Source organism: Octopus sinensis, linkage group LG25 (assembly GCF_006345805.1).
Source record: "Octopus sinensis linkage group LG25, ASM634580v1, whole genome shotgun sequence".
In the NCBI taxonomy this organism is placed as follows: Eukaryota; Metazoa; Mollusca; class Cephalopoda; order Octopoda; family Octopodidae; genus Octopus; species Octopus sinensis.
The window spans coordinates 12,573,465-12,600,375 of NC_043021.1; the positions used below are offsets into that span (position 1 = coordinate 12,573,465).

General features: G+C 38.6%; 2 protein-coding genes across 4 annotated transcripts in view; one reads left to right on the forward strand and one right to left on the reverse strand.

Annotated features, from left to right (window-relative positions):
* Positions 1-3,887: 3,887 nt before the first annotated feature.
* Positions 3,888-25,755, reverse strand: LOC115224452 (WD repeat-containing protein 76-like). Of its 3 annotated transcripts, none has more exons than XM_036513479.1 (15): positions 25,706-25,755; positions 24,930-25,127; positions 21,170-21,307; positions 18,672-18,758; positions 17,979-18,064; positions 16,166-16,268; positions 15,194-15,348; positions 13,504-13,657; positions 12,373-12,531; positions 10,098-10,219; positions 9,561-9,662; positions 7,359-7,505; positions 5,567-5,620; positions 5,096-5,198; positions 3,888-4,044 (listed from the first exon to the last, which is right to left on the reverse strand). In XM_036513479.1, exons 2-15 carry the CDS (start codon positions 25,059-25,061, stop codon positions 3,895-3,897), a joined length of 1,692 nt encoding a protein of 563 aa, XP_036369372.1. In that variant the 5' UTR covers positions 25,062-25,127; positions 25,706-25,755; the 3' UTR covers positions 3,888-3,894. The 3 variants fall into 3 exon arrangements, with proteins under 3 accessions (XP_036369372.1, XP_036369373.1, XP_029651216.2); XM_036513480.1 differs by lacking the exon at positions 25,706-25,755 and adding an exon at positions 7,091-7,161 and having other exon boundaries at positions 7,430-7,505; positions 24,930-25,162; XM_029795356.2 differs by lacking the exon at positions 25,706-25,755 and having other exon boundaries at positions 24,930-25,159.
* LOC115224567 (ankyrin repeat and protein kinase domain-containing protein 1-like) overlaps positions 25,396-26,911 on the forward strand; it is a 30,873-nt gene continuing 29,357 nt past the window's right edge. The window contains exon 1 of the mRNA XM_029795492.2: positions 25,396-25,806. Within this exon, the coding sequence (XP_029651352.1) occupies positions 25,785-25,806 (22 nt within the window). The 5' untranslated portion in view covers positions 25,396-25,784. The remainder of the gene's footprint in view (positions 25,807-26,911) is intronic.

A 26,911-nucleotide genomic window follows, 5' to 3' on the forward strand; every position in this document is an offset into this window, starting at 1 on the left:
TACTTATACACACACACATACATACATAAACACATATAATACATGCACACACATATACATATATACACACACACTTACATACATAAACACATATATACATGCACACACATATACATATATACACACACACACATACGTATATATACATACACATACGTATATATACATACACACACACACACATGTAAATATACATACGTACACACACATACATACACACGTATATATACGTACATACATACGTATATATACGTACATACATACGTATATATACGTACATACATACGTATATATACGTACATACATACGTACGTACACATACATACATACGTATATATACGTACATACATACGTACGTACACATACATACGTATATATACGTACACATACATACATACGTACAGATACATACATACGTACACATACATACATACATACACACGCACATATACATAAACACATATACATACATACACACATACGTATACATATACACATACATACATACGTATACATACACATACATACACACACAATTACACATACATATACACACACACACAATTACACATACATACTTATACACACACACATACATACATAAACACATATAACATGCACACACACATATACATATACACACACACACATACGTATATATACATACACATACGTATATATACATACACACACACACATGTAAATATACATACGTACACCACACATACATACACACGTATATATACGTACATACATACGTATATATACGTACATACATACGTATATATACGTACATACATACGTACGTACACATACATACATACGTATATATACGTACATACATACGTATATATACGTACATACATACGTACGTACACATACATACGTATATACGTACATACATACGTATATATACGTACATACATACGTACGTACACATACATACATACGTATATATACGTACATACATACGTACGTACACATACATACGTATATATACGTACACATACATACATACGTACAGATACATACATACGTACACATACATACATACATACACACGCACATATACATAAACACATATACATACATACACACATACATATACTTACATACACACATACATACGTATACATACACATACATACACACACAATTACACATACATATACACACACACACAATTACACATACATACTTATACACACACACATACATACATAAACACATATATACATGCACACACATATACATATATACACACACACACATACGTATATATACATACACATACGTATATATACATACACACACACACATGTAAATATACATACGTACACACACATACATACACACGTATATATACGTACATACATACGTATATATACGTACATACATACGTATATATACGTACATACATACGTACGTACACATACATACATACGTATATATACGTACATACATACGTATATATACGTACATACATACGTACGTACACATACATACGTATATATACGTACACATACATAGATACGTACAGATACATACATACGTACACATACATACATACATACACACGCACATATACATAAACACATATACATACATACACACATACATATACTTACATACACACATACATACGTATACATACACATACATACACACACAATTACACATACATATACACACACACACAATTACACATACATACTTATACACACACACATACATACATAAACACATATACATGCACACACATATACATATATACACATACATACACACACATACGTATATATACATACACATACGTATATATACATACGTATACACACATACGTATATATACGTACATACATACGTATACACACATACGTATATATACGTACATACATACGTACGTACACACACACATACATACGTACACATACACACATACATACACACACGCACATATACATAAACACATACATACATACATACATATACTTACATACACACATACGTATACATATACACATACATACACACACTATATACGTATATATACATACACACATACGTATACATACATACGTACACACACACACATACATAAACACATATATACATACAAACACATACAAACATAAACACATATATACATGCACACACATATACATACATACATACACATATGTATACATACATACACACATATACATACATACACATACTTAAACACATATATACATGCACACACATATACATACACATATATACGTATATATACATACACACGTACACATACATACATATACATACATACTCATACACACACATACATACGTATATATACATACACACACACACACACATTCGTATACATACATACACACACATACGTATATATACATACACACGTACACATACATACATACACACATATACATACATACATACACACATATACATATATACATACACACATACGCATACATACATATACACACTACATACATACATACATACGTATACATATATACACACACACATACATACATACGTATACACACACATACGTATACATATATTCGTATACATACATACGTATACATACACACACACATACACACATATACACATACGTGTATATATACGTATACATACATACACACACGTACACATATACATACATACACACACGTACACATGTACATACATACACACATATGTATACATACACACACACATACATATACACACGGTGGGCTTCTTTCAGTTTCCGTCTACCAAATCCACTCACAAGGCTTTGGTCGGCCTGAAGCTATAGTAGAAAACACTTGCCCAAGGTGCCATGCAGTGGGAATGAACTCAGAACCATGTGCTTGGGAAGCAAGCTACTGACCAGATCTAATTTCTCGTGCCTACCCTACAATGTCATTCTAAAATTATGCAAACACACCATTGAAATCTTAAAGCTACAAGATAATGCACGAGTAATTCAAAACAAGGTGAATAAATGTGAATAAATAAGAATTACATTAGACAGTAATGGTGAATGTTGAAGGGCTTAAAAAGGCCATATCTGGCCTCTCTCACCTTACAGTGTCATTCTAAAATAAACAATCGCATCATTGAAATCGCGAAGCTACATTGTGAATAAATAAGCATTACATTTGACAGAGTAATTGGAAGGGTTTAACTGGCTGTATCTGGCCTCGCACACCTACCCTACAATGTCCAGAGATAAACAATCACATCATTGAAATCTCGAAGCTACAAAATAATGCATGAGTAATTCAAAATGTGAACAAATAGGAATTACATTTGACAGAGTAATCTGAACATTGAAGGGTTTAACTGGCCATATCTTTACTGCCCACAATGGGTTACACACAGAGGGGACAAACAAGGACATCAAAGGGATTAAGTCGATTACATCAACTCCAGTACGCAACTGGTACTTAATTTATCAACCCCGAAAGGATGAAAGGCAAAGTCGACCTTGGCAGAATTTGAACTCAGAACGTAGTGGCAGACGAAATACTGCTAAGGAATTTGCTTGGCATGCCAGCTTGCCGCCTTTAATTGGCTATATCTGGCCTCTCACACCTACCCTACAATGTCCAGAGATAGGTAATTCAAAACAATGTGTAAAATGTGTAAAATAAGCATTACTTTCGACTGAATAAGCTGAATGCTGAAGGGATAAATTAAATTACAGTCAGTACTTTTATTACTTAAGGAGAAATAAAAGTTTGAGAGAATGTTTCAGGTGGGTGTTCAAAAGAAAAGAAAGAGAAAAGGAAAAAAATGGTTGTGAAATACTGATCTAATCAGAAATGGTAATCTTTGCTGATGAAAATCCCTTTTTGTTCATTTTATATATATATATATATATATTTTTTTTTACTTGAAGACATGAAGTTTTCCACTGGCATTGGCGCCAACAACAGCGTTTATCGTCGGATGAAATTCATTCAGAGACTGGACAGAGTTGATCAGTTCTGGATGATGAAGAACCATCATACATCTACCTTCATCGTTGATCAACTCAACCTGAAATTGAAGGGGAAAAAATATATATATATTCCTTTACTAGACTCAGCTCAAGAGCTGAAGCTATGCTGGGGAATCATCATCATAATTTTTTTTTTCTATGCTGGCATGGGTTGGACGGTTTCACAGGGGCTGACTAGGCAGAAGACTGAACCAGTCTTTTTGGCAGGGTGTTTATGGCTGGATATCCTTCCAAATACTGACCACACCACAGAGTGGACTGAGGGCTTTTTATGAGGCACCACCATAGCTGTTATTTTTTTTTTTTACTAGAAGGTACAGGCATAGGAGTGGCTGTGTGGTACGTAGCTTGCTTACCAACCACATGTATGTATATGTGTGCATGCATGTATACGTGTGTGTGTGTACCCTTGTCTCAACTTCACATGGTTTAAATAATCCCTCGGTTTTAGGATTTCAATTCTGTTGTGGTGGGCAGGTCATCTTGAGTACAGTAATGTGCAACATACACACACACACACACACACACGACAGGCTTCTATCAGTTTCTGTCTACCAGATCCACTTGCAAGGTTCTGATCAGCCTAGGTCTATAATAAAAGACATTTGCTCAAGGTGCCACACAGTGGGACTGAACTCAAAGTTACATGATTAGCAAGCAAGATTCTTTACCACACAACCATTCTTGTGCCTAAGCATATTTGCATCTAAAACAAGTGCAAGGTACACACACAATGGCAGCATAGGCTATGCTATCAAACCAGAGCTCTCACGATTGCCAAGAGAAGCTCCTTACTTTCGACTATACACACACCATTATCATTTAACATCCGTTGTCCATGCTGGCATGGGTTGGACGGTTTGACTAGGCTGGCCTACTGGAAGGCTGCGCTGGGCTCTAATCTGATTTGGCATGGCTTTCTACAGCTGGATGCCCTTCCTAACACCAACCACTCCAAGAGTGTAATGAGTGCCTTTATGTGCCAAAGCAAGAGATACCATAGCATTTCAAGTGATATTGTGTCCATTGACATCGAGACTATTGCTATGAATGAAGCAAATATGTTAAATAAAAGGAGACTAATCTTACCTGTCTTGGTCGATTCATACTGCCACTTATGAACAGGTCCTCTCTGCATGGGTGCCAAGTTGCACGGAATTTGGTAAGCCACCGACCAGTCTGGTTGTTGTGGCTTTCAGTTTGAAAAAGACATTGAGAAAAGATATTTAGAATTATGTGCGAATGAATGAGTGAAAGAATTGTGTGTGTGTGCAAATATGATGGTAATTAAATTAAGAAATTTCAATTTATTTGTGATCTCAAATCGAAATGGATGCTAATCCATCAGAAGGTAAATTTCCCAGGGTCATGCTGTTTCCCCCTCCCAGGCCCTAAGAGTAAAAGAGACTATTTCAACCAGTTATGGCTGATTTGAATGCTAAAATGTTAAGACAGCTGTGGTAAGGGCATCAGTGATGGTGGTTTGGTGGCAGTGATGGTGGTGGTGGCGGTGGTGGTGATGATGAATAACAACAAAAAAGTTATAACTTTATAATTTACCTAATGGAATAGAGACACGGAATGCTTGAAGATAATTTGCTGCTATCATATATTCTGAAAAAGAAAAAAAAAAATTATATACATAGGCGGAGGAGTAGCTGTGTGGGGTGCGTGTACATTGAAAAAAAAGCTGCCATGGACAAATAAGAGGGATCCAACAAGAATGAAAACAAAATTCTAATGCACATTAAACACGATAAACATAAATAAAAGCATTTCGTTTTTGGATTTGGTTTGCAACACACATAGGAGTGGCTGTGTGGTAAGTAGCTTGCTTACCAACCACATGGTTCCGGGTTCAGTCCCACTGCATGGCACCTTGGGCAAGTGTTTTCTACAAATCCACTATAGCAAGTGGATTTGGTAGACGGAAACTGAAAGAAGCCCGGTGTATATATGTGTGTGTTTGTCGCCCCAACATCGCTTGACAACCGATGCCGGTGTGTTTATGTCCCCGTAACTTAGTGGTTCGGCAAAAAAGGCCAATAGAATAAGTACTAGGCTTACAAAGAATAAGTCCTGGGGTCGATTTGCTTGGCAAAAGGCGGTGCTCCAGCATGGCCACAGTCATATACATGCACATGCAAACTCACACACATACATACATACATGTATAGGCACACTGACCCACGCACATGTGCGCAAACAAACAAAAGGGAACGCAGTGTAAATAACGGACAGAGTCAAGACTATTGAAAAGGTTGCAAGACGCAACGAAAATTTTAGAAAATAAAAAATAAGAAATAAGTTGAAATTTTACCGGTGAGTGTGTTAAATTATAAGGCACTAAAAGAGAATGACTCTCCCCAGACACAACAGAATAAATAAAAGTGAGTTTTAAAAAGAAATGCATCTGATTTCACTAAAATCATCATTAATTCTGGGACACCCTTTATTTACTCGTCTGCTTTAACTGCCTTCTACTATAGCCTTGGGCCGACCAAAGTCTTGTGAGTGGATTTGGTAGACGGAAACTGAAAGAAGCCTGTTCCATATATGTGTATATATATATATGTATGTGTGTGTATATGTTTGTGTGTCTGTGTTTGTCCCCCACCAACATCGCTTGACAACTAATGCTGGTGTGTTTATGTCCCCGTAATTTAGCGGTTCGGCAAAAGAGACTGATAGAATAAGTACTAGGCTTACAAAGAATAAGTCCTGGGATTGATTTGCTCGACTAAAGGCGGTGCTCCGGCATGGCCACAGTCAAATGACTGAAACAAGTAAAAGAGTAACTGATCCCCCAGTATATGTCAAACTGTCCAACCCATGCCAGCATGGAAAGCAGATGCTAAATGATGATATAAATATATATGGCAAAAGAAACCAACAAAATAAGTACCAGACTTAAGAAAAAGTATTGGGGTAGATTTCTTTAACTAAAGCCCTTGAAGGCAAGTGCCCCAGCATGGCCACAGTCGAATGACTGAAATAGTTAAAAGGCAAGGAAAAAAAGAAAACCAGCATCCAATAATCTAACCAAAGCAAGAAATTGTCAGTGAGAAGTAGTGGGTTTCATACCTGATTCTGTCGTCTTGTGCAGTGGAGAGGATGTATTTCCCTGTGAGCGGTGAGAAATAAGCACTGTCTACCATTAACAAAATAAGTACCAGACTTAAGAAAAAGTATTGGGGTAGATTTCTTTAACTAAAGCCCTTGAAGGCAAGTGCCCCAGCATGGCCACAGTCGAATGACTGAAATAGTTAAAAGGCAAGGAAAAAAAGAAAACCAGCATCCAATAATCTAACCAAAGCAAGAAATTGTCAGTGAGAAGTAGTGGGTTTCATACCTGATTCTGTCGTCTTGTGCAGTGGAGAGGATGTATTTCCCTGTGAGCGGTGAGAAATAAGCACTGTCTACCATTCTGGAGGCGGACATAGAACAGATCTTGTTTGGCTTCTTCTTGGTGGCTCTCAGGTCCCATAACGATACTGTACTGCAATGGTATGAAAACATTTTACATTTTTATCGATTTATCTTGAGACAAAGAGAGTAATAAACACAAAAATTTCATGAACGACTCAATTTCATTCTGCTTTACAGCTGTTTCAATGATTCGAACACAAACAATTTATACAACTACAACAGGGTGCTGAAAAGCTCCTAGCCCTGGGTAAAAGAAAATACAGGTGGATCGGGTTAATTATGATTTTATTCAACATATTGCTCTTGCAGATTCACACACTTATTGCAGTGGTCCTTCAGTTTTTCTAAGCCCGGTAAAACAACTTGCCTCCCAACCACATGGTTCTGGGTTCAGCACCACTGTGTGGCATCTTGGGCAAGTGTTTTCTATAGTAGAAAACACTTGGGCTGACCAACACAAAAATTTCATGAACGACTCAATTTCATTCTGCTTTACAGCTGTTTCAATGATTCGAATACAAACAATTTATATAACTACAACAGGGTGCTGAAAAGCTCCTAGCCCTGGGTAAAAATCGGTTAATTATGATTTTATTCAACATATTGCTCTCTCAGATTCACACACTTACTGCAGTGGTCCTTCAGTTTTTCTAAGCCCTGTAAAAGAACTTGCCTCCCAACCACATGGTTTGGGTTCAGCACCACTGTGTGGCACCTTGGGCAAGTGTCTTCTATAGTAGAAAACACTTGGGCTGACCAAAGCCTTGTGAGTGGATTTGGTAGACAGAAATTGAAAGAAGTCTGTTGTATGTGTGCGTGTGTGGGGGGGTATATATATGTATGTGTGTCCTCCACAACTGGTGTTGGTGTGTTTACATCTCCCATAAACTAGCCCTTCAGCAAAAGAGACCAACACACACATACATATAGACAATGGTCTTCTTTCAGTCTGTCTAGCAAATCCACTGACAAGGCTTTGGCTGGATCAGGACTATAGTAGAAGACACACGTCCAAGGTGCCACGCAGTGGGATTGAACCCAGAGCCATGTGGTTGGGAAATTAACTTCTTACCACACAGTCATGCCTGCACCTGTGATGATAATAATTCTTTCTACTATAGCAGCAAGGCCTGAAATTTTGAGAGAGGAGGCTAGTTGATTCCATTGGCCCCAGTGTTCAACCGGAACTTATTTCACTGACCTCAAAAGGATGAAAGCAAAGCTGATCTTGATGGAATTTGATCTCAGAATGTGAAGCCAGAAGAAATGCCACCACTAAGCATTTTGTCCCATGTGTAAACGATTCTGCCAGCTTACCACCTTAATAATGGTTTCAAATTTTGGCACAAGGCCAGCAATGTTGGGAGGGGGGTAAGTCAATTACATCAACCCCAGGGTTCAGCTGGTACTTATTTTTGTTGATCCTGAAAGGATGGGACGCAAAGGGAACCTCGGTGGAATTTGAACTCAGCACGTAAAAAGCACCCACTACACTCACGGAGTGGTTGGCTTTAGGAAGGGCATCCAGCTGTAGAAACACTGCCAGATCAGAATGGAGCCTGGCACAGCCTCTTGGCTTCCCAGACCCTGGTCGAACTGTCCAACCCATGCTAGCATGGAAAACGGATGTTAAACGATGATGATGATGAAGAATGTGAAGATGGATAAAACGATGCCAAGCATTTTGCCCGGCATGTTAGTGATTCTGTCAGCTCCATGCTGTCTCACAGCAATAATAATAAGAGACCATGCTGAGCCTCATGGGGGCAAGGGACGGGGTGGCAAAGCATGATCTTCAAAAGTTGGGCCTCATGGAGGCAATGACAAGTGACCGAGGCCATGGCAATAAGCTATGCCTGAGAAGACCTGTCAAGCTAAGTGAACTCGTACCAGTGGCCAGTGTCATGTAACTGGTACCCATGCATGCCCACAACAAATAGAAAACACTCATTACACTCTGTAAAGTGGTTGGCGTTAGGGCGGGCATCCAGCTGTAGAAACCATGCCAAATCAGACTGGAACCTGATGCAGCGCTCTGGTTTGTCAGTTCCAGTCAAACTGTCCAACCCATGCCAGCATGAAAAGCGGACAATAAATGACGATGATGATGATGATAAATACTTACCAGTCTAGCCCCGCAGTAACAAAATATTCCTTTTTTAGAGGATGGATATCAACAGAACGAAGGCCCTTGTGGCTTGCTGTGAACAAATTTTCAGGTTTGCCACTGGAAAAAGAAATGAAAAGAAAAAAAATACAACATTTTTTTTTTATAAAAGGGACATTACGTGTAGTTATGGACCCTGTTTCAATTGTTTGTCAGAGACATTACATGTAATTATGGACCCTACTTCAAGTGTTTACCAAGAACACAAGTAGCTATGGACATTTCAGCATGCAACCTCTACATGGATCCTGTTTGAAGTGTTTGCCCAGGTGAATACATGTAGCTATGGGACTTCCACATGGACCCTATTTGAAGTGTTTGTCAGGGACACTACGTGTAACTATGGACCCTTCAATTAGTAATCTGGTAGCCTTGTAAGAATTTAACTAGCTTCGATTATAAACTTTTCATGAGTTAAAACACTGTAAAAACTAAAAAAAAGAAGAGAAAAACAAAAAACAATTAAGACTTAGATAATTAAATAGATTAGCCAACCTTTTTGTACGTATATCGACAATAGCAACATCTCCATCACTTTGTGAGACAAATAGTGTGTTAGCATCAAAGAAGGAAAAGTTGCGTAACAACACATCATCTTCTTCTGGAGTGTAGTAAATCTACAAAAAAAGATAAGATAAAAATAACGGAAAATTGTAAAGTTAAGTAAAAATATACCGTAAATCTTCGAGTATAATATGCAGGGGATTTTTAGGGGGCTGTACCTCTGAAAAAACTAAACCTTGTGTATAATACGCACCTCTTCTTAACTTGAGTCAAGGAGGTCTATATAATGTCCTTGGTTTGTAAAACTGCATATGGTAACGTCTATTATTATTGTATATATAACATAATGCAAACGTGTAGCTTTTTTGTGAATTTTGTTTGCAGAAAATAAAGAAATAACAGTAATAACGTTTAATAAATGCTGCTCATTGCAAGTTATGGATGATTCTTTTATGACTTCATTGCTTTCAGGCTTAGCTTAAGGTATTTTCGCGCCCGACATCACAAAATGCATCTAAATAAACATTGCCAGACAGCAGATAGAGACTCGGACATTGCTTAGAAAATAATTTTCATTTTTAACCTCATACGCACTAGGGATTTTGACCTTTAAATTTTAGGAAAAAAATGTAGATTATACTTGAGGATTTATGGTAGATTTAAATCATCATCACTATTAGATTAACATCCCATTTATTTACATATTCAAGGCAGCAAATCTTGGCATTCACAGTAGTACTGCAGGAACAATTTTTGTCTAGTTCGATGAGATGATATCTCCTGATGAATACAAGCAGTAAATTTGCCTTTCAATGATGTATTTGCATTTGGTGTGATGCATAGATAGCTATTTAAATTGAATACTGCAGAAACTACATACAGTAAATATTATATAAGATATAGGAAATGAAGATGCATGGCTTAGTAGCTAGGGGTAATTAACTCTCAATTGTAAGGCTGTGAGTTCAATTCCCAGGGGGTTAGTTGTGTCCTTGAGCAAGACACTTTATTTCATGTTGCTTCAGTCCATTCAGCTGGCAAAAATGAAGAGTACTTGTGATTCAAAGGGCCAGCCTTGTCACATTCTGTGTCATACAGAATCTACCTCAAAACTATGCTACGGGTATGTAAGTCTGTGGAGCACTCAGCCACTTGCATGCTAATTTCACAAGCAGGCTGTTCTGTTGACCAGATCAACTGGGACCTTCGCCGTTAACTGACAGAGTGCCAGTTATAGGAGATGGGCTTCACTGAGTTTCTCCTCAATCAAATCCACTCAGACGACTTTAGTCAGCCTGGGGCCATAGCTGAAAACACTTGCCTAAGCTGCCATGCAGTGGGACTGAACCTGAAACCATGCGATCGAGAAGCATCTGTATGCCTGTGCCTATTACTGACTTTGAAGACATAAGGAGTAAACAATGGCTCTTTACCTAGGACAGGGGACACAACTGTCATCATGCCTGACACAAGGTGCCAGAATAAATTTAACCCTTTTGCAAGCAGAGTGAGATCTTGGTCTCCAGGTAAAGAAGAAGAGTGACATTTTGATCGTTTCTGCCAGGGCTCAATGTAAAGCATTCTCCCATTGGCTGATTGTTGAATATTAATGCTTTCGGTCAGCCTGAGGCTATAGTAGAAAACACTTGCCCAAGGTTCCACACTGGGACTGAACCCAGAACCATGTAGTTAGGAAGCAAGCTTCTTATTTCTTTACTGCCCACAAGGGGCTAAACACAGAGAGGACAAATGCGTAACTAGCACTTATTTAATCGACCCTGAAAGGATGAAAGGCAAAGTCGACCTCGGCAGAATTTGAACTCAGAACGTAGCAGCAGACGAAATACTGCTAAGCATTTCGCCCGGCATGCTAACGTTTCTGCCAGCTCGCCGCAAACTTACCACATAACCATGCCTACACCCCACCACATATATATACATATATGTAAGTATGTATGTGTCTATGTGTCCTGTTCATTTCTAATCTTTTGTGAGAAATATGTCTAGTTACGGGAAAATATTACCTTGCTTGGAAAGAGGTGAGAGTTGGTGACATGAAATACATCTGACCACAAAGAAATTTGCCTTGATACATTCCATCTGACCCATGCAAACATAAAAAAAGCAGACATTAAACGGTGATGATGAACTGATGAAGTGAACCTATTTTACGACAGTAACATCCATTAGTCAACATTCTGAGACACCACAATTGATGGAATTCCTTAATGTGACAATGCTGTTGGTTAGTCAAGTTTATACTTACAGCTTCAAAAATGCCCTTTTCAAAGTAGCCACAACGTAGAGTACCATCATAACTACAAGAATACAGCTGGTCTAGGTTATATGGATTAAATGCAAGACAGTTGACTGGTTTGGTGTGGGGATTAAAACAGACAGCTCCACCATCAGCAAGTCCTTGACCCTGGAAATAATGAAGTATACACACATATATATATTTCTTTATTGCCCACAAGGGGCTAAACATAGAGGGGGACAAACAAGGACAGACAAATGGATTAAGTCAACTATATCGACCCCAGTGCATAACTGGTACTTTATTTAGCAACCCCGAAAGGATGAAAGGCAAAGTCGATCTCGGCAGAATTTGAACTCAGAACGTAACATCAAACGAAATACTGCTAAGCATTTCACCAGACGCGCTAATGTTTCAGCCACCTCGCTGCCTTTAATATATATATATATATATATATATATACATACAAAGTGAGAGAGAGATGCAGAGATACATGGGAGCTGTGAGAGTCGGAGCATTGGGTTCAATACCACCCAACTTGAAGAAACATCTGTACCAGCTTAACTTGGAACTTCATGCATACTACATAAAGTACTGTCAGTCTGGGGTCCTTGTTGTGACTTGACAGACAATACAAACCTCTGGTACACACAATATGTTCAATCTACAACATCATAATATCGGGTATTGTGCAACAACAACGTTTTCAAATTTTGACACAGGGCCAGCAATTTCAGGGTAGGGTTAAGACCAATGCATTGACCATAGTACTTAGCTGGTATTTATTTTATTGAAATTTAGAAATACCAGCTAAATCATCCTCGGATCTTATCATTTAATGTAGTTCTGAGTACTAAATTTTATTACACTTGAATAAAAGATAGCATGGTCATGTTTGGAAAGCCTCTAATCACAATTCTACTTACAGTGTGTATGAATGTGTATATAAATATATATATATAGATAGATATATATGGAGAAAGGCAAACACATACATATGAATATTAAATAATACAAAGTTTATAAAAAACAAATAACCCATTTTGTAGAATTCAGCAAAAATGTTAAAAAAAAAAAAAAAAGAAACCTGAAACAATTTCCAAGAAAGCAAGATCAAATTATTAAATTTGAAAAACTTACCACATCCCAAAGGCCAATTGATCCCCATTTTCCACCAGCACCAACTAGGATTTTCTCTTTGGATGGGTGCATCACGACAGAGAAAATTCTGGATTCAACAACTTTGCGGACTTGGTTTTCAGTGACTTTCACTCGAGAAAATCCAGACAAAAAGCTACAAACAATTAAGTTGAATTATTGAGAATTAAAACAACGTTATTTATTGTTTTGGGGATCAACGTTTTTTTCACAAACAGAAGGTAGACATTTTGAAGAATTGCTTATTATTGAAGTTGGGCATGAGAGGAATTATATGCAATGTGCAAGAGAGGAGACTGTTGGTTTGGACATGCATAGAGAAGTGCTGATCACTTAAAGTGGAGGAAAGTTGCGAGAGAGAGAGAGAGAGAGAGAGAGACCCAGGAAGGCATGGATGAAGTAGTGAAGGTCAATTTCAAAACGCTGAGCCTTAAGGAGATGACAGAGAACCGAGATATGTGGCATATTGCTGTAGTCAAGAAGACAAACTTATCACAACAGAAGTGATATTCGAAAACCAAGGTACCATATAAAAGCATTAGTTCGAGTGTTGGTGTTACATAAAAAGCACCTGGCACACTCTGTAAAGTGGTTAGCATTAAGGAAGGGCCATCAAGCTGTAGAAACCAAGCCAAGATAGACTATGGAACCTGATGTGGCCCCAGGCCTTCGCATTTCCTGTCAAGCCATCCAACCCATGGCCACATAGAAAACATGTTAAATGTTGATGACGACGACAACGAATATCAATAAGTTTGGTTACCATGAGGAATGGTCCACCATGTAGCTTAACTCTTTGCCAGTTCAAATCATTTTCATAAGTTTGTCCTGAATGTCCATGCTTGTTTTCAGACTTAATTAGTCCTTGTTTCATAGTGTTCTGAGTAATATAAAGCTTTCCTTTCATAGGGAATGTGTATCGCTTGTGGTGCATGGACACCAGGGAAATACATCTTGAGTATCACATATGCTACATAGTGTAGGCTAAAGTGTTTCACCATCATCAGCAGCAGCAGTATGAAGGCGCAATGGCCCAGTGGTTAAGGCAGCGAACTCGCGGTCGTAAGAACGCAGTTTCGATTCCCAGACCGAGCATTGTGAGTTTTATTGAGCAAAACCACCTAAGCTCCACGAGGCTCCGGTGGGGGGTGAACCCCGCTGTACTCTTTCACCATAACTTTCTCTCACTCTTTCTTCCTACTTCTGCCACAAAGCAGAGGAACCATGGTGTAACCCACTATGGTGTGGTAAACTTTCAGACCCTAATCTAGATTGCAAATCCTCTGTACCCCAGGATGGTTCAGCTCAATTTGTGTCAGTGTAAAAACATACAAAGATAAATGCACACACACACTGTAAGGTATTTGTTTTGACTTCTTTACATTCTGAGTTCAAATCTCACTGGGATAAACTTTGAATTTCATCTCTTTGGGGTTGATAAAATGAAGTACCAATCAAAAATTGAGGTCGAAGGGATCAACTAATACCTACCTCTTAAAATTTCTGGCCTTGTACCTATATCAGAAATGTAATAGAGTGAAAAATTTTCACAACTATAGTGGTGATAGTGTTGATGGTAGATTTTGACTAGTATTGGTTAATTTTGAGAACCACTGGATCAAAACCACCTCAGAGATAAGGAAAATGTTTAAAAAAATTTATTCAAAGATACCTTTGTAATGATGCAGAAGTTGGTGTTTTCAGCTTCAGAGGTTCAGCTGCATCAGAAAGGCTCTTCAAATCGGCAGCAAACACTTTGGCGATATCTTCTGTATTTTCATTAGTCACCAAGTCAGACATCTTGAGAGGACCCAATGGCTTGCGTTCCTAAAAGGCAATATAGAACAAAAACTACATTCACACAGGGACTATAAAGCTGAAGCCCATTGTAAAATCCTTGGGCTTGAACAGGCTTTGCAGTGTTTTATCACTTATTGTTATCCATCACCAGCTGCCAAACACAGCAGCAGAGGAAACTGATTATCTTTGTTATTGTATAGGCTTTTATTTTTTATCTCGTTTCAGTCATTGGACCACACCCCAGTGACTGAAACAGCTGGGAGCTGTCCAGACTCCAATTGTCTGTTGTGGCATGATTTCTATGGCTGGATGCCCTTCCTAACACCTGGGTGGTTTTACGTGGCACCAGCCTGAAAGCATTTTATGTGACACTAGCACAAGTGCGTTTTAAATAGCACAGGCATTGAGTTCATCTTATGTGGGACCAGCACGAGTGCATTTTACATGGCACCAGACCTAGTGCATTTTACATGGCACCAGACCTAGTGCATTTTACATGGCACCAGACCTAGTGCATTTTACATGGCACCAGACCAAGTGCATTTTACATGGCACCAGACCGAGTGCATTTTATGACACTTTCACCAGGGCAGTCTACGTGGCACCTGCACCAGTGCAGTTTATGTGGCACCTGCACCAGAGCAGTTCACATGACACTGGCACCTGCAAGACAAAGGCCTCTCAGCTGGGAGAGGGGCATGGCTACAAAGACATGCCAGTTAGATGATATTTATGCCTAAGTACATACAATACATATATGCAAACACTTAAATACATCACAAATGCACAAACATACACAGGCATGTATATTCTCTTGAATTTTTTGTAGAACAACTTTGCTTACCATTTTCTCCTCTTGTTCAGCAACATCTGGCAGGGATGGGAGTGATATTCCTGAAGGATCTATGCGCTGAATACGTGCGCTTCGGCGTGTTGGAGTATACACCCTGGACAGAAGAAGCAGAAGATATGTAAAGAAGATGCCAACAAAACTAACAAATAAACAAAATATCACATACTGTAAACAAGAGGGTGTTGGTTTCCACAGTTTACTTAGAGAATCTAAGCAGCTGTCAACATCATCTTTTTAAGCTGCTATATATAAGGGGGTGCTGTATACCCCCTGGCTTTAACCCTTTCGTTACTATATTTCTGACCAAATTACACCCCTTATGTGTTTCAATTAATTTCTAACGTAATCATAAATTTAGTCTGGTTTCATTAAACAACTACAACTTTTTTATTTATCGATATATTAATCTGATTTTTGGAAGATAATTTAATGAAATATTCTCAACCAATTCTATACTATAATTTTTGTCACAAAGTGACTCTATTTGCAGGTAGATACAGGTAAATTCCACAAAATATAAAATTATTAAAATTTTGTTCAAACATCGCTATAGAAAATGGGTTATTAGCTAATATTCAATTGGGTATACAACAAAATTTTACGATAGAATTGTTATTCTGGGTAACTTTCTGATACCCATAATAATATTTATGGCAAAATAGGCCTTAATTTCATTTAAGGTTGTGGGAAATAACAAACTATCCTTTCTTTCGCTTTGTTTACGTTTAGCGTAACGATTTCAAATGGGCTCATTCGAAAAAGTAAAAAGAAATATATAAGGCTTTACTCTCCTGGGAAAGTCTGTGGCTTGGACTAGTTTCTTCAGAAAAATCACCGAAAGAAACGGTTTTTAAATTTTCACTCCATTCAGGTGGCAATTCGTTTTCTTTATCGCTATCGGAGATCTCAGATTCACTGTTTTCACTTTCGGAAAATGAAACATCAAATTCATTATCAAATACCATGTGCTTTTTTTTTTCAGTCATAGAGTTAGATTTATGAAGGTCTTCAGTAGAAAATCCTTCGAATTCTGACTCGCTGCTTGATATAATGAAATTCGTATCCATTTTTTGTCAGAATTACAAATTTTGAAAACACAATAGGAACAAATTTCGGAAAAAAATCTCCCAAAATTCACGGAATTAAAATTACACTTCGATTATTGTACAAAACTGTAGTTGAACTGTTTACGAAGTATAATACGTGTTTTCACGAATGTACTGAAGAGATTTGCTCTGATATTCTTATTTAAATATGAATAGGTAAATTCGGGCGGCTTTGGGCGGTTTGGTTTCATAAACCAAAATTTTTTTCGGGCGGCTTTGGGCGGTTTGGTAACAAAAGGGTTAAGGGTATCACAAAAGGTCTGGTTGGAGGCTCAGCCCTCTGAGTTCTTTGACAGGGCTTAGAAAAACTGAAGGACTGCTGCAATAAGTGTGTGGATCTGAGAGGGAAATATGTTGGATAAAATCATAATTAACTGATCCTCCTGTATTTTCTTTTACCAAAAGCCAGGGACTTTGCAGCTCCCTGATGGGCAACTTGAGACAATGTGATCTCAGTCCAAAACGTTGCATTGCCCACTTTCATGGCAATTTCAATGTAATCTTTCTGCAACTTTCTCCAAATAACGCAAGGTTTGCCGACACAAACTGCCACCATTTCCCTTGGCTTCTGTTTTTATTGGACAGCAAAAAAAATGTAATTTGGAGACCATGAAGTAAGAGGCATGATAGAAACCTCAAAATACTAAGATACAAATTCAGGCACAAAGGTAAAAAGAAATTCTTTTAAAAATCTTTACCTCTTTGGTTTTGGTGTAGTTTTCTGTTTTGATTTTGGATTAGTTTTCTGTTTAACTGGCATCGTGGCATCAAACATATGTTTGGCCTGTAAGAGAATTGTAGTCAATGACAGATTCATTGTTTTATACAGTGTTAAGTGATAGCTAGGGCTTCTATTGATCAAGGGTGGCCATGGTTCTGCACATGTATACATGTTGCCAGGCCAAGATTTTCTGAGGAAGACCAGTCATTATTCAGGTCATGCATTCAAAGTCTCATTTCTCTTTGGCACCAACATTTATCCAAGGAAAAGGCTGTTCATTTGAACTGATACAGTTTGGCACCAGTGGCGTTGGTGTCAAAAGATACCAGAAAAATCTACTTCCAAGAACACAACACACTACTACATGGTCTGGGAAATGAAACCACGATTGAAAGATCATGAGTGTAACAGCCTAATCACATGACCATGTCTTTACACATGCATACATACATTTACACACACATCATACATACATATATTGTGGCACTCTGTTGGTTACAACGATGAGGGTCCCAGCTGATACGATCAACGGAACAGCTTGCTCATGAAATTAACGTGCAAGTGACTGAGCACTCCACAGACATAGTCTTACTGTGTTCACAACTGAGGTTCAGTCTATAAACAATAGAAACAATATACACACCTGAGAAAGAAGCTGTGGTTTACATACCTGAAAAATGCCAATTGAAGCCATGAATCTCACATTGTCTCGTACATTTTCTTGTCGTTTCCGTTCATATTCAGAAATATTTGAGATCTTTGAAGAAAAACAAAACATGAGAAATATTTAATTTTCACAACAAACAGGTGCAGCTGTGGTCATGTGGTTGAGAAGCTTGCTTCCCAACCATATGTTCTGGGTTCAGTCCCACTATGTGACACCTGGGGAAAGTGTTGTCTACTATAGCCTCAGGCCAACCAAAGCCTTGTAAGTGGATTTGGTAGAAGGAAACTGAAAGAAGTTTGTTGTATATATGTGTGTGTGTGTGTGTGTGTGTGCGTCTTTGTATTTGTCCCCCCACCATCACTTGAAAACCGGTGTTGGTGTGCTTATGACCCCATAGCTTAGCAGTTCGGCAAAAGAGACCGATAGAATAAATTCTAAGCTTACAAAGAATAAATCCCAGGGTTGATTTCTTCGACTAAAAAACCCCTACCCTCACTACATCGGCTGACATAAATTTATGTGTACTGTGTACTCACTTTGAATCAGACGACGAAAATATACACAACTTTATCTGTTGCAGTTTTGTACCTGTTGATATAAATATCCACAATCACTCATGGAATCAATAATAGGGGCCACCATTCCAAGGAATCTGATAGGTTTGTTAGAAACTTCATGTAAATATTTCCAACTCAGTTCAAGACCTTATCACCATCAAAGTATAAAAGCAGTGGCTTTGGTGGTTACACCACCATTTCCTCTATGACTTCCTATCAAATTCATACACGTTTAGCAAATTCTTCTAGCCCTTCACGGAATTTAGTCGCATCCGGCCATGCCAGTTTTGTTGAATTTATGGTCCTCCTCACAGTGATGACAGTTCACGTAAATAAACAGTGAATGCTTTAAAGCAGTCAACATAAATATATGCTGAACCGTTGTCATGTGCTAATTGCTGATCTTGGCCAAGATGACAACCATCAGTACAACCTAGTTACCAGATAGATAAAAAAAACTGTTGTCATGGGGTTAAGGCGGCGCTCCAGCATGGCCACAGTCAGATGACTGAAATGCGTAAAACAATAAAATACCAAGAATTTTACAAAGAAGTAAGTAAGCCATGTCTTTCTCTCCCCTTTTTTGTAATCATTTAACATCCCTTTTTCCATGCTGGCATGGGTTGGATGCTTCCACAGGGACCAAAGAGCCAGAGGGTTGCACCAAACTCCAACGTCTACTTTGGCATGGTTTCTAAGGCTGGATGCCCTTCATAATGTAACCTGGCAGAATTGTTAGCATGGTGGGCTAAGTGCCTAGCAGCATTTCATCTGTCTTCACATTCTAAGCTTAAATTCTGCCAAGGTTGACTTTGTTTTTCATCCTTGTTGGGGGTCGATAGGATAAGTACCATTTGAACACTAGGGTCAATGCAAACAACTACTCCCTTTCCCCATAATTTTTGGCCTTGTGCCTATAGCAGGATTATTTATTTATATATATATATATATATATATGTAGGTGTGGTAAGTAGCTTGCTTACCAACCACATGGTTCCAGGTTCGCTCCTACTGCGTGGCACCTTGGGCAAGTGTCTTCTACTATAGTCTCGGGCCGACCAAAGCCTTGTGAGTGGATCTGGTAGACAGAAACTGAAAGAAGCCTGTCAAATATATGTGTATATATATGTCTGTGATTGCCCCCCACCCACACTATCACTTGACAACTGATGTTGGTGTGTTTGCGTCCCCATAACTTAGCAGTTCGGCACAAGAGTGATAGAATAAGTACTAGGCTTACAAAGAATAAGTCCTAGGGTTGATTTGTTCAACTAAAGATGGTGCTCCAGCAGTCAAAATGACTGAAACAAGAATATATATATAGGCTCAGGTGTGGTAAGGAGCTTGCTTCCCAACCACATGGTTCCGAGTTCAGTTCCACTGCATGGCACCTTGGGCAAGTGTCTTCTACTATAGCCTCAGGTCCACCAAAGTTTCGTGAGTAGATTTGGTAGCAGGAAACTGAAAGAAGCTCGTCATATATATATATATATCTATGTGTGCGTGTCTTTGTGCGTCCCCCACCAATCATCGCTTGACAACTGGTGCATTTACGTCCCCGTAGCTTAGTGGTTCACTAAAAAAGACTGATAGAATAAGTACTAGGCTTAAAAAACAATAAATCCTGGGGTTGATTTGCTTGACTAAAACCCTTCAAGGTGGTGCTCCAGCATGGCCACAATCAAATGACAGAAACAAATAAAAGATATATATATACACATATATGTTTCTCTGCTGAAATATTGGTTTCAAATTTTTGCACAAGGCCAGCGGAGAGTGACTAAGTCAATTAAATCAACCTCAGTACACAACTGGTATTTATTTTATTGACCCCCAAAAGGAAAAAAAGGCAAAGTCAACACAGGCGGAATTTGAACTCAGAACATCAAAACAGATGAAGTATCTCAGCTGAAATATTACCTAACAACAACAATATTCACATACCTTGAAATCGAGATCATTTATTTCATTCAGAACCGAAGTATGTTCTACGGTTGGCCTATCCTCTTGGTCAATGGCCTTTTTCAACTTGGTCTTTGTGTAGTTTTCATTTTCATGCTGCTCATGGACATCCGCATTGTTCTTCAGAAGAATAAAAAATAAAAAGTAAGCATGTAAACACACACACCAACACTAGTTGTCAAGTGGTGGTGGTAGACAGACACTAACACACACACATATACTCTTTACTCTTACTCTTTTACTTGTTTCAGTCATTTGACTGCGGCCATGCTGGAGCACCGCCTTTAGTCAAGCAAATCGACCCCGGGACTTATTCTTTGTAAGCCCAGTACTTATTCTATCGGTCTCTTTTGCCGAACCGCTAAGTGACGGGGACGTAAACACACCAGCATCGGTTGTCAAGCAATGGTAGGGGGACAAACACAGACACACAAACATATATATATATACATATATACGACAGGCTTCTTTCAGTTTCCATCTACCAAATCCACTCACAAGGCATTGGTCGGCCCGGGGCTATAGCAGAAGACACTTGCCCAAGATGCCATGCAGTGGGACTGAACCCGGAACCATGTGATTGGGAAGCAAGCTACTTACCACTCAGCCACTCCTGTGGCTATATGTATTAATAACAAGAAATACTTCACAGAAAGAGATTTTATACTTTTATTAATGTATTACTACATATTTCAGCATGACATTTATTTTTGTGGGACCACTTTATTCATATCCATAGGATATTATCAAATATTATTTACGAGCAAAACGCCCCCTCCCCCGTCCAATGGACGGTGCTGAGTTGTCAAAGCCGGCTACTTTTGCGCAAACTGCACGTGCATTTTTCTCGCGTACACGTAATATCGATCGCAACAGCTGATGTACTTGCGTGTACAAATGCACGTTCCCACGGCTTTATCGATCGCATTCTCACCTGGAATCGATTTTTATCATTTTTTCAAGACTTATACACGCCCTGATACCGTCGGTATCTACATATCAAATTTGAGCGCAATCGGATGGAGTATGCCCAAGATCCTAGAACACACACACACAGACAGAATGGATTTTATATAATAGATAATATCGATAGACCCTATGGGAGTCCGTTAATTGGACATTCAGGCACTTTTTGCATTAGTTTACATTGGATTTCCTTGTTGTTTAGACTTCAGGATATTGATCATTCTACACCAATCAAAAAGTTTTGTTGGATTAACGGGCAGTGTGTGTGAATTCTTAAAAAGTACAAGACAGATGGATGTATTGATAGAGGCAAGAACTTTGAGAAGGATTATTTTGTTCGTTGGTAACATAGGCGTAGGAGTGGCTGTGTGGTAAGTTGCTTGCTTCCCAACCACATGGTTCCGGGTTCAGTCCCACTGCGTGGCACCTTGGGCAAGTGTCTTCTGCTATAGCCCCGGGCTGACCAAAGCCTTGTGAGTGGATTTGGTAGACGGAAACTGAAAGAAGCCCATCGTATATATGTATGCGTATGAGTGTATATATATGTTTGTGTGTCTGTGTTTGTGCACCCAACATCACTTGACAACCGATGCTGGTGGGTTTACGTTCCCGTAACTTAGCGGTTCGGCAAAAGAGACCGATAGAATAAGTACTAGGCATACAAAGAATAAGTCCTGTGGTCGATTTGCTCGACTAAAGGTGGTGCTCTAGCATGGCCACAGTCACATGACTGAAACAAGTAAGAGAGTAAAAGAGGAGTTAAACCAGAATTCCGTCACAACAAAATCCTATTAGATAAGTGTCGAATCAGATTAAAAATATCACAGTATACATACAAGCTATTACTAACGCTCCACGGTTGGGCTGTCATCGGTGACAGCAACTCACCTCGCTTCTAGTAACGGAACTTTAGGAGTCCCACTCTCGTGTACGAAGGAAGGACATTCTGACACGACAAAAACAGAAACCTACTATCGAGAATGGATGAACTCCACAACGTAACCTTTCAACAGAGTAGGATTCTTTGGCGAAAGTAAAGAATAGGTGCAGGAGTGGCTGTGTGGTAAGTAGCTTGTTTACCAACCACATGGTTCCAGGTTCAGTCCCACTGCGTGGAACCTTGGGCAAGTGTCTTCTACTATAGCCTCGGGCCGACCAGTCTTGCGAGTGGATTTGGTAGATGGAAACTGAAAGAAGCCCGTCGTATATATATATATGTATGTGTATGTATTTGTGTGTCTGTGTTTGTCCCCCTAGCATTGCTTGACAGCCGATGCTGGTGTGTTTATGTCCCCGTCACTTAGCGGTTCGGCAAAAGAGACCGATAGAATAAGTACTGGGCTTACAAGGAATAAGTCCCGGGGTCGAGTTGCTCGATTAAAGGCGGTGCTCCAGCATGGCCGCAGTCAAATGACTGAAACAAGTAAATATAAAAAAAAAATACGTACACCCGGTGTTTAGGGTTAGGATTTTTGTTACGCCGAAAACGGGTGGTGTACGTATTCTTTAGCTCTGCCGGGTTTCTTTAACTTGTCTAGCATTTGGCAAACCCCTATACAAGGTTGTCTCTCAGCTGTAACTAGCCTTGCCGTTCGTCTTACCTAGGGAGTTTTAGAATAACTGTTCCTCGAAGTCTCATACTTTGTGTTAAAAGGATATACGGAAGCGAAAATATATGATTAAAAAAAAAAACTGAAGTGCTTGAATTTTGTTTATTTACAGTTTCGTAATTACCGTTGTATGAAACAGAAATACTAAGAAAATAAACAACAATTAGAGAGCCATTCCAAGATTCCGCCAACATATTTCGCCACATTGTTGAGAACGACATGTACATGTCATTTCAGTCTCATAGACAAAAAAAAAAAAAATTATAAACGACTGTAGGGACGGGACTGACCTGGGTGGGGACCTCTGAGCAGTACCGTCTTGAGGTATAAACACGCTGAATAGTTGTCCCAAGGCCCTACGGGTGCAGGACCCATAATTAATCTATATATTCATGTAGGTTGTATATGTAGGGATGTATATGTACATTGGTACATTTATATATTTGTTGTGCAAGATTTTTTTATGTGAAGTCGTGTGTTAAAACAGATATTGTTATTATATTACGGAATGGTCATTTTGCCAGTTTAGGAGTGTGACGAAAGAACTGGCCGAAATACGATTAAGATTAATGTAAAAAGTAAATAACACTGAAGCAAAATAACACCAAATATATAGTGTGTGTGTTTTTATTGGCTAAACTGGCAAAATGACCATTCCGAAATATAACAATATATGTACATTTCTGCGCTCAAGGGGGACATATGGGACATTGCTATAACGGCCCTGCCAACAGAATTTTTTTTTTTTTTTTTGAGGGGATACACTTTTTTCCGAGTCTATTTTCCCTTCTGTCAATGCTTATCTTCAATGTTTGCAACTATTTTTAGAGAGCCTAGGAAATTCTCAACTCTAATACGAACTATGAGCGAAGGCAAAAATAACAACAAACGACGGCAGATTAAACTCTCTCGGCAAATATGCATAAAAAAAGGCAAATATTATAAATGAATCATGTATTTCTAGTTAATATTGAACTTTAAATAAATTTAGGAGGAAAAAATGTTTGACTCGCTCTTGTTTCTAAGTTTCTCAACATATTATATAAGATTGCGTATATCTAAATATAGAACGAAGTTCTAACATGTTTGTTACATAACACGCACGTTTTAAGTTATTTTTTCGAACGATTGAGATAAATATATGAAAGAAGAGAATGAAAAATTACCTTCGTTTCCACATTTTTATCTTCGGAAATGGAACTATAACTTCTTTTCCTGCTGCTTTTATTCATGTTCTTTGAAGAAAGTGACGGGGATAGATGCAAATACGTGTACCATCCAATGAAGACTAATTCCATGTATTAACGCCGAAATTCGCGCTCTCTGACGTCACCATTCACTCCGAATGAATTCCACTCGTTGCTGCTACAACATTATTATTATTAGTAGTAATAATATTAATAATAATAATAATATTACGTTGAAATTTTGAAGAAAGACAAGCTTACAATTTATTTAAAAAATATAACTATCATAGAGGTGCGAATTAAATCCACTTTGCTCAGAGTTACAATAACAAAAAGACATATAGGTGTCTGTGTCTGTACGTGTGTGTGTGTGTGTGTATGTATATATATATATATTATCTCAGTATAGATTTGAAATGAGAAAAATAAAACCTAATCGCAAAATATGTATGTGTTGGTGTGTGTGTATTATTGATTGGGCAAGGAAAGGCGAAGGCTGTTCCCTTAAAGAATTTCGTCAGGTCTAAAAAAAAGCGATTCTTTTCTTTATGGTGGGTTTACAATTGCTGAAATTATTCCTATATTTCACCACATTTTCAGATTTTGCTTTCAGTCAGTTGTTATTTGAAGATATGGAGAGAAACATTTTACACTTTATAAACGAGAGAAAAAAAACGAGAGAAAAAAAACCACCGTTGAATAAGCAAAACGCTTTTCAGAATAAAAACTTTTAAAAGCAGAAAGAAAAAAAAAAAACTTTTTCCAAACCTGTCAGAGGTTACTTCCGGTGCAGCATGTTTATATACTTTTCACAGGGTTGTTATAACGGTTGCTATGGTAATGGATGCCAGTACAAGTAAGTTCCACACTCTTTTATCGTCTCCTGTTAAACAATTTTTTAAAAATCGTTTATCTTTCACTTGTTGCAGTCGTTGGACTGCGGCCATGCTGGAGCACCACCTTGAAATTCGATTTAGTAGAAAGAAATCGACACCAGCACTTATTTTCCGAAGTACTGGTACTTATTTCTATCAGCCTCAATTTTTGCCGAACTGCCAATGTTACGGAGACGTAAACAAACTAACACCGGTTGTAAGTTGTCAAGCAGTTGTGGTGAAACAAACAGGTATACACACACACACACATATATATAAGTTCAGTAAAAATTTAGATTCAGATGAATATGGTATTTAAGTTGAAGGCACCAGAATTTAGTATGGATCCATATAATTTAGAATAAGGTGATTATAATCAAAATAAGCAACAAGGTACTACATTACCTCTGGATATCCTTGTTGCTTATTTTGATTATATATGGCCTAGTGGTTAGGGCAGCGGACTCGCGGTCGCAGGATCGCGGTTTCGATTCCCAGACCGGGCGTTATGTGTGTTTATTGAGCGAGAACACCTAAAAGCTCCACGAGGCTCCGGCAGGGGGGTGGTGATCCCTGCTGTACTCTTTCACCACTCTTTCTTCTGTTGGCCTGCTCGCTTAGCCAGCGGGGTGGCGTTATTCGAGGGCTAAAACAATGCGAACGCATTGCGACCAGCGATGTGTAACAACATCTGATGGTCTGGTCGGTCACGTGATCACGTTATATATATATATATATATATATATATAGAGAGAGAGAGAGAGAGAGAGAGAGAGAGAGAGCAAGCTCCCATGTAGTTTCTCTCTACTAAATCCACTCATAAGACATTGGTCGACCCTGGGCTAGAGTGGAAGACACCCAACAAGCCTCGCAGTGGGATTGAACTTGAAACCATGTTGTTGCTGCAAACCGAACTTATCCGTGTTTTATAACTCCGAATCATTTTAACGAGTTTTCGTTGTTTTTTTTTGTTTTTTTTGTCGAGAATAATTAGTTTCTTTAATATCATAAACAGCGTTAAGGCGAGCTGGCGAAATCGTTAGCAGGCTAGACAAAAATGCTTTGCGTCATTTCGCCCGTCTTTAC

Bases quoted from the DNA above. Each gene is read 5' to 3' on its own strand.
- LOC115224452 (XM_036513479.1), bottom strand. From the start codon at position 25,061: ATGGAATTAGTCTTCATTGGATGGTACACGTATTTGCATCTATCCCCG. The intron at 12,532-13,503 runs GTAAGTTTTTCA...CATTATTTCCAG, and splicing joins CAATTGGCCTTTGGGATGTG to GGTCAAGGACTTGCTGATGG. The intron at 9,663-10,097 runs GTTGGCTAATCT...TTCTTTTTCCAG, and splicing joins GTCGATATACGTACAAAAAG to TGGCAAACCTGAAAATTTGT.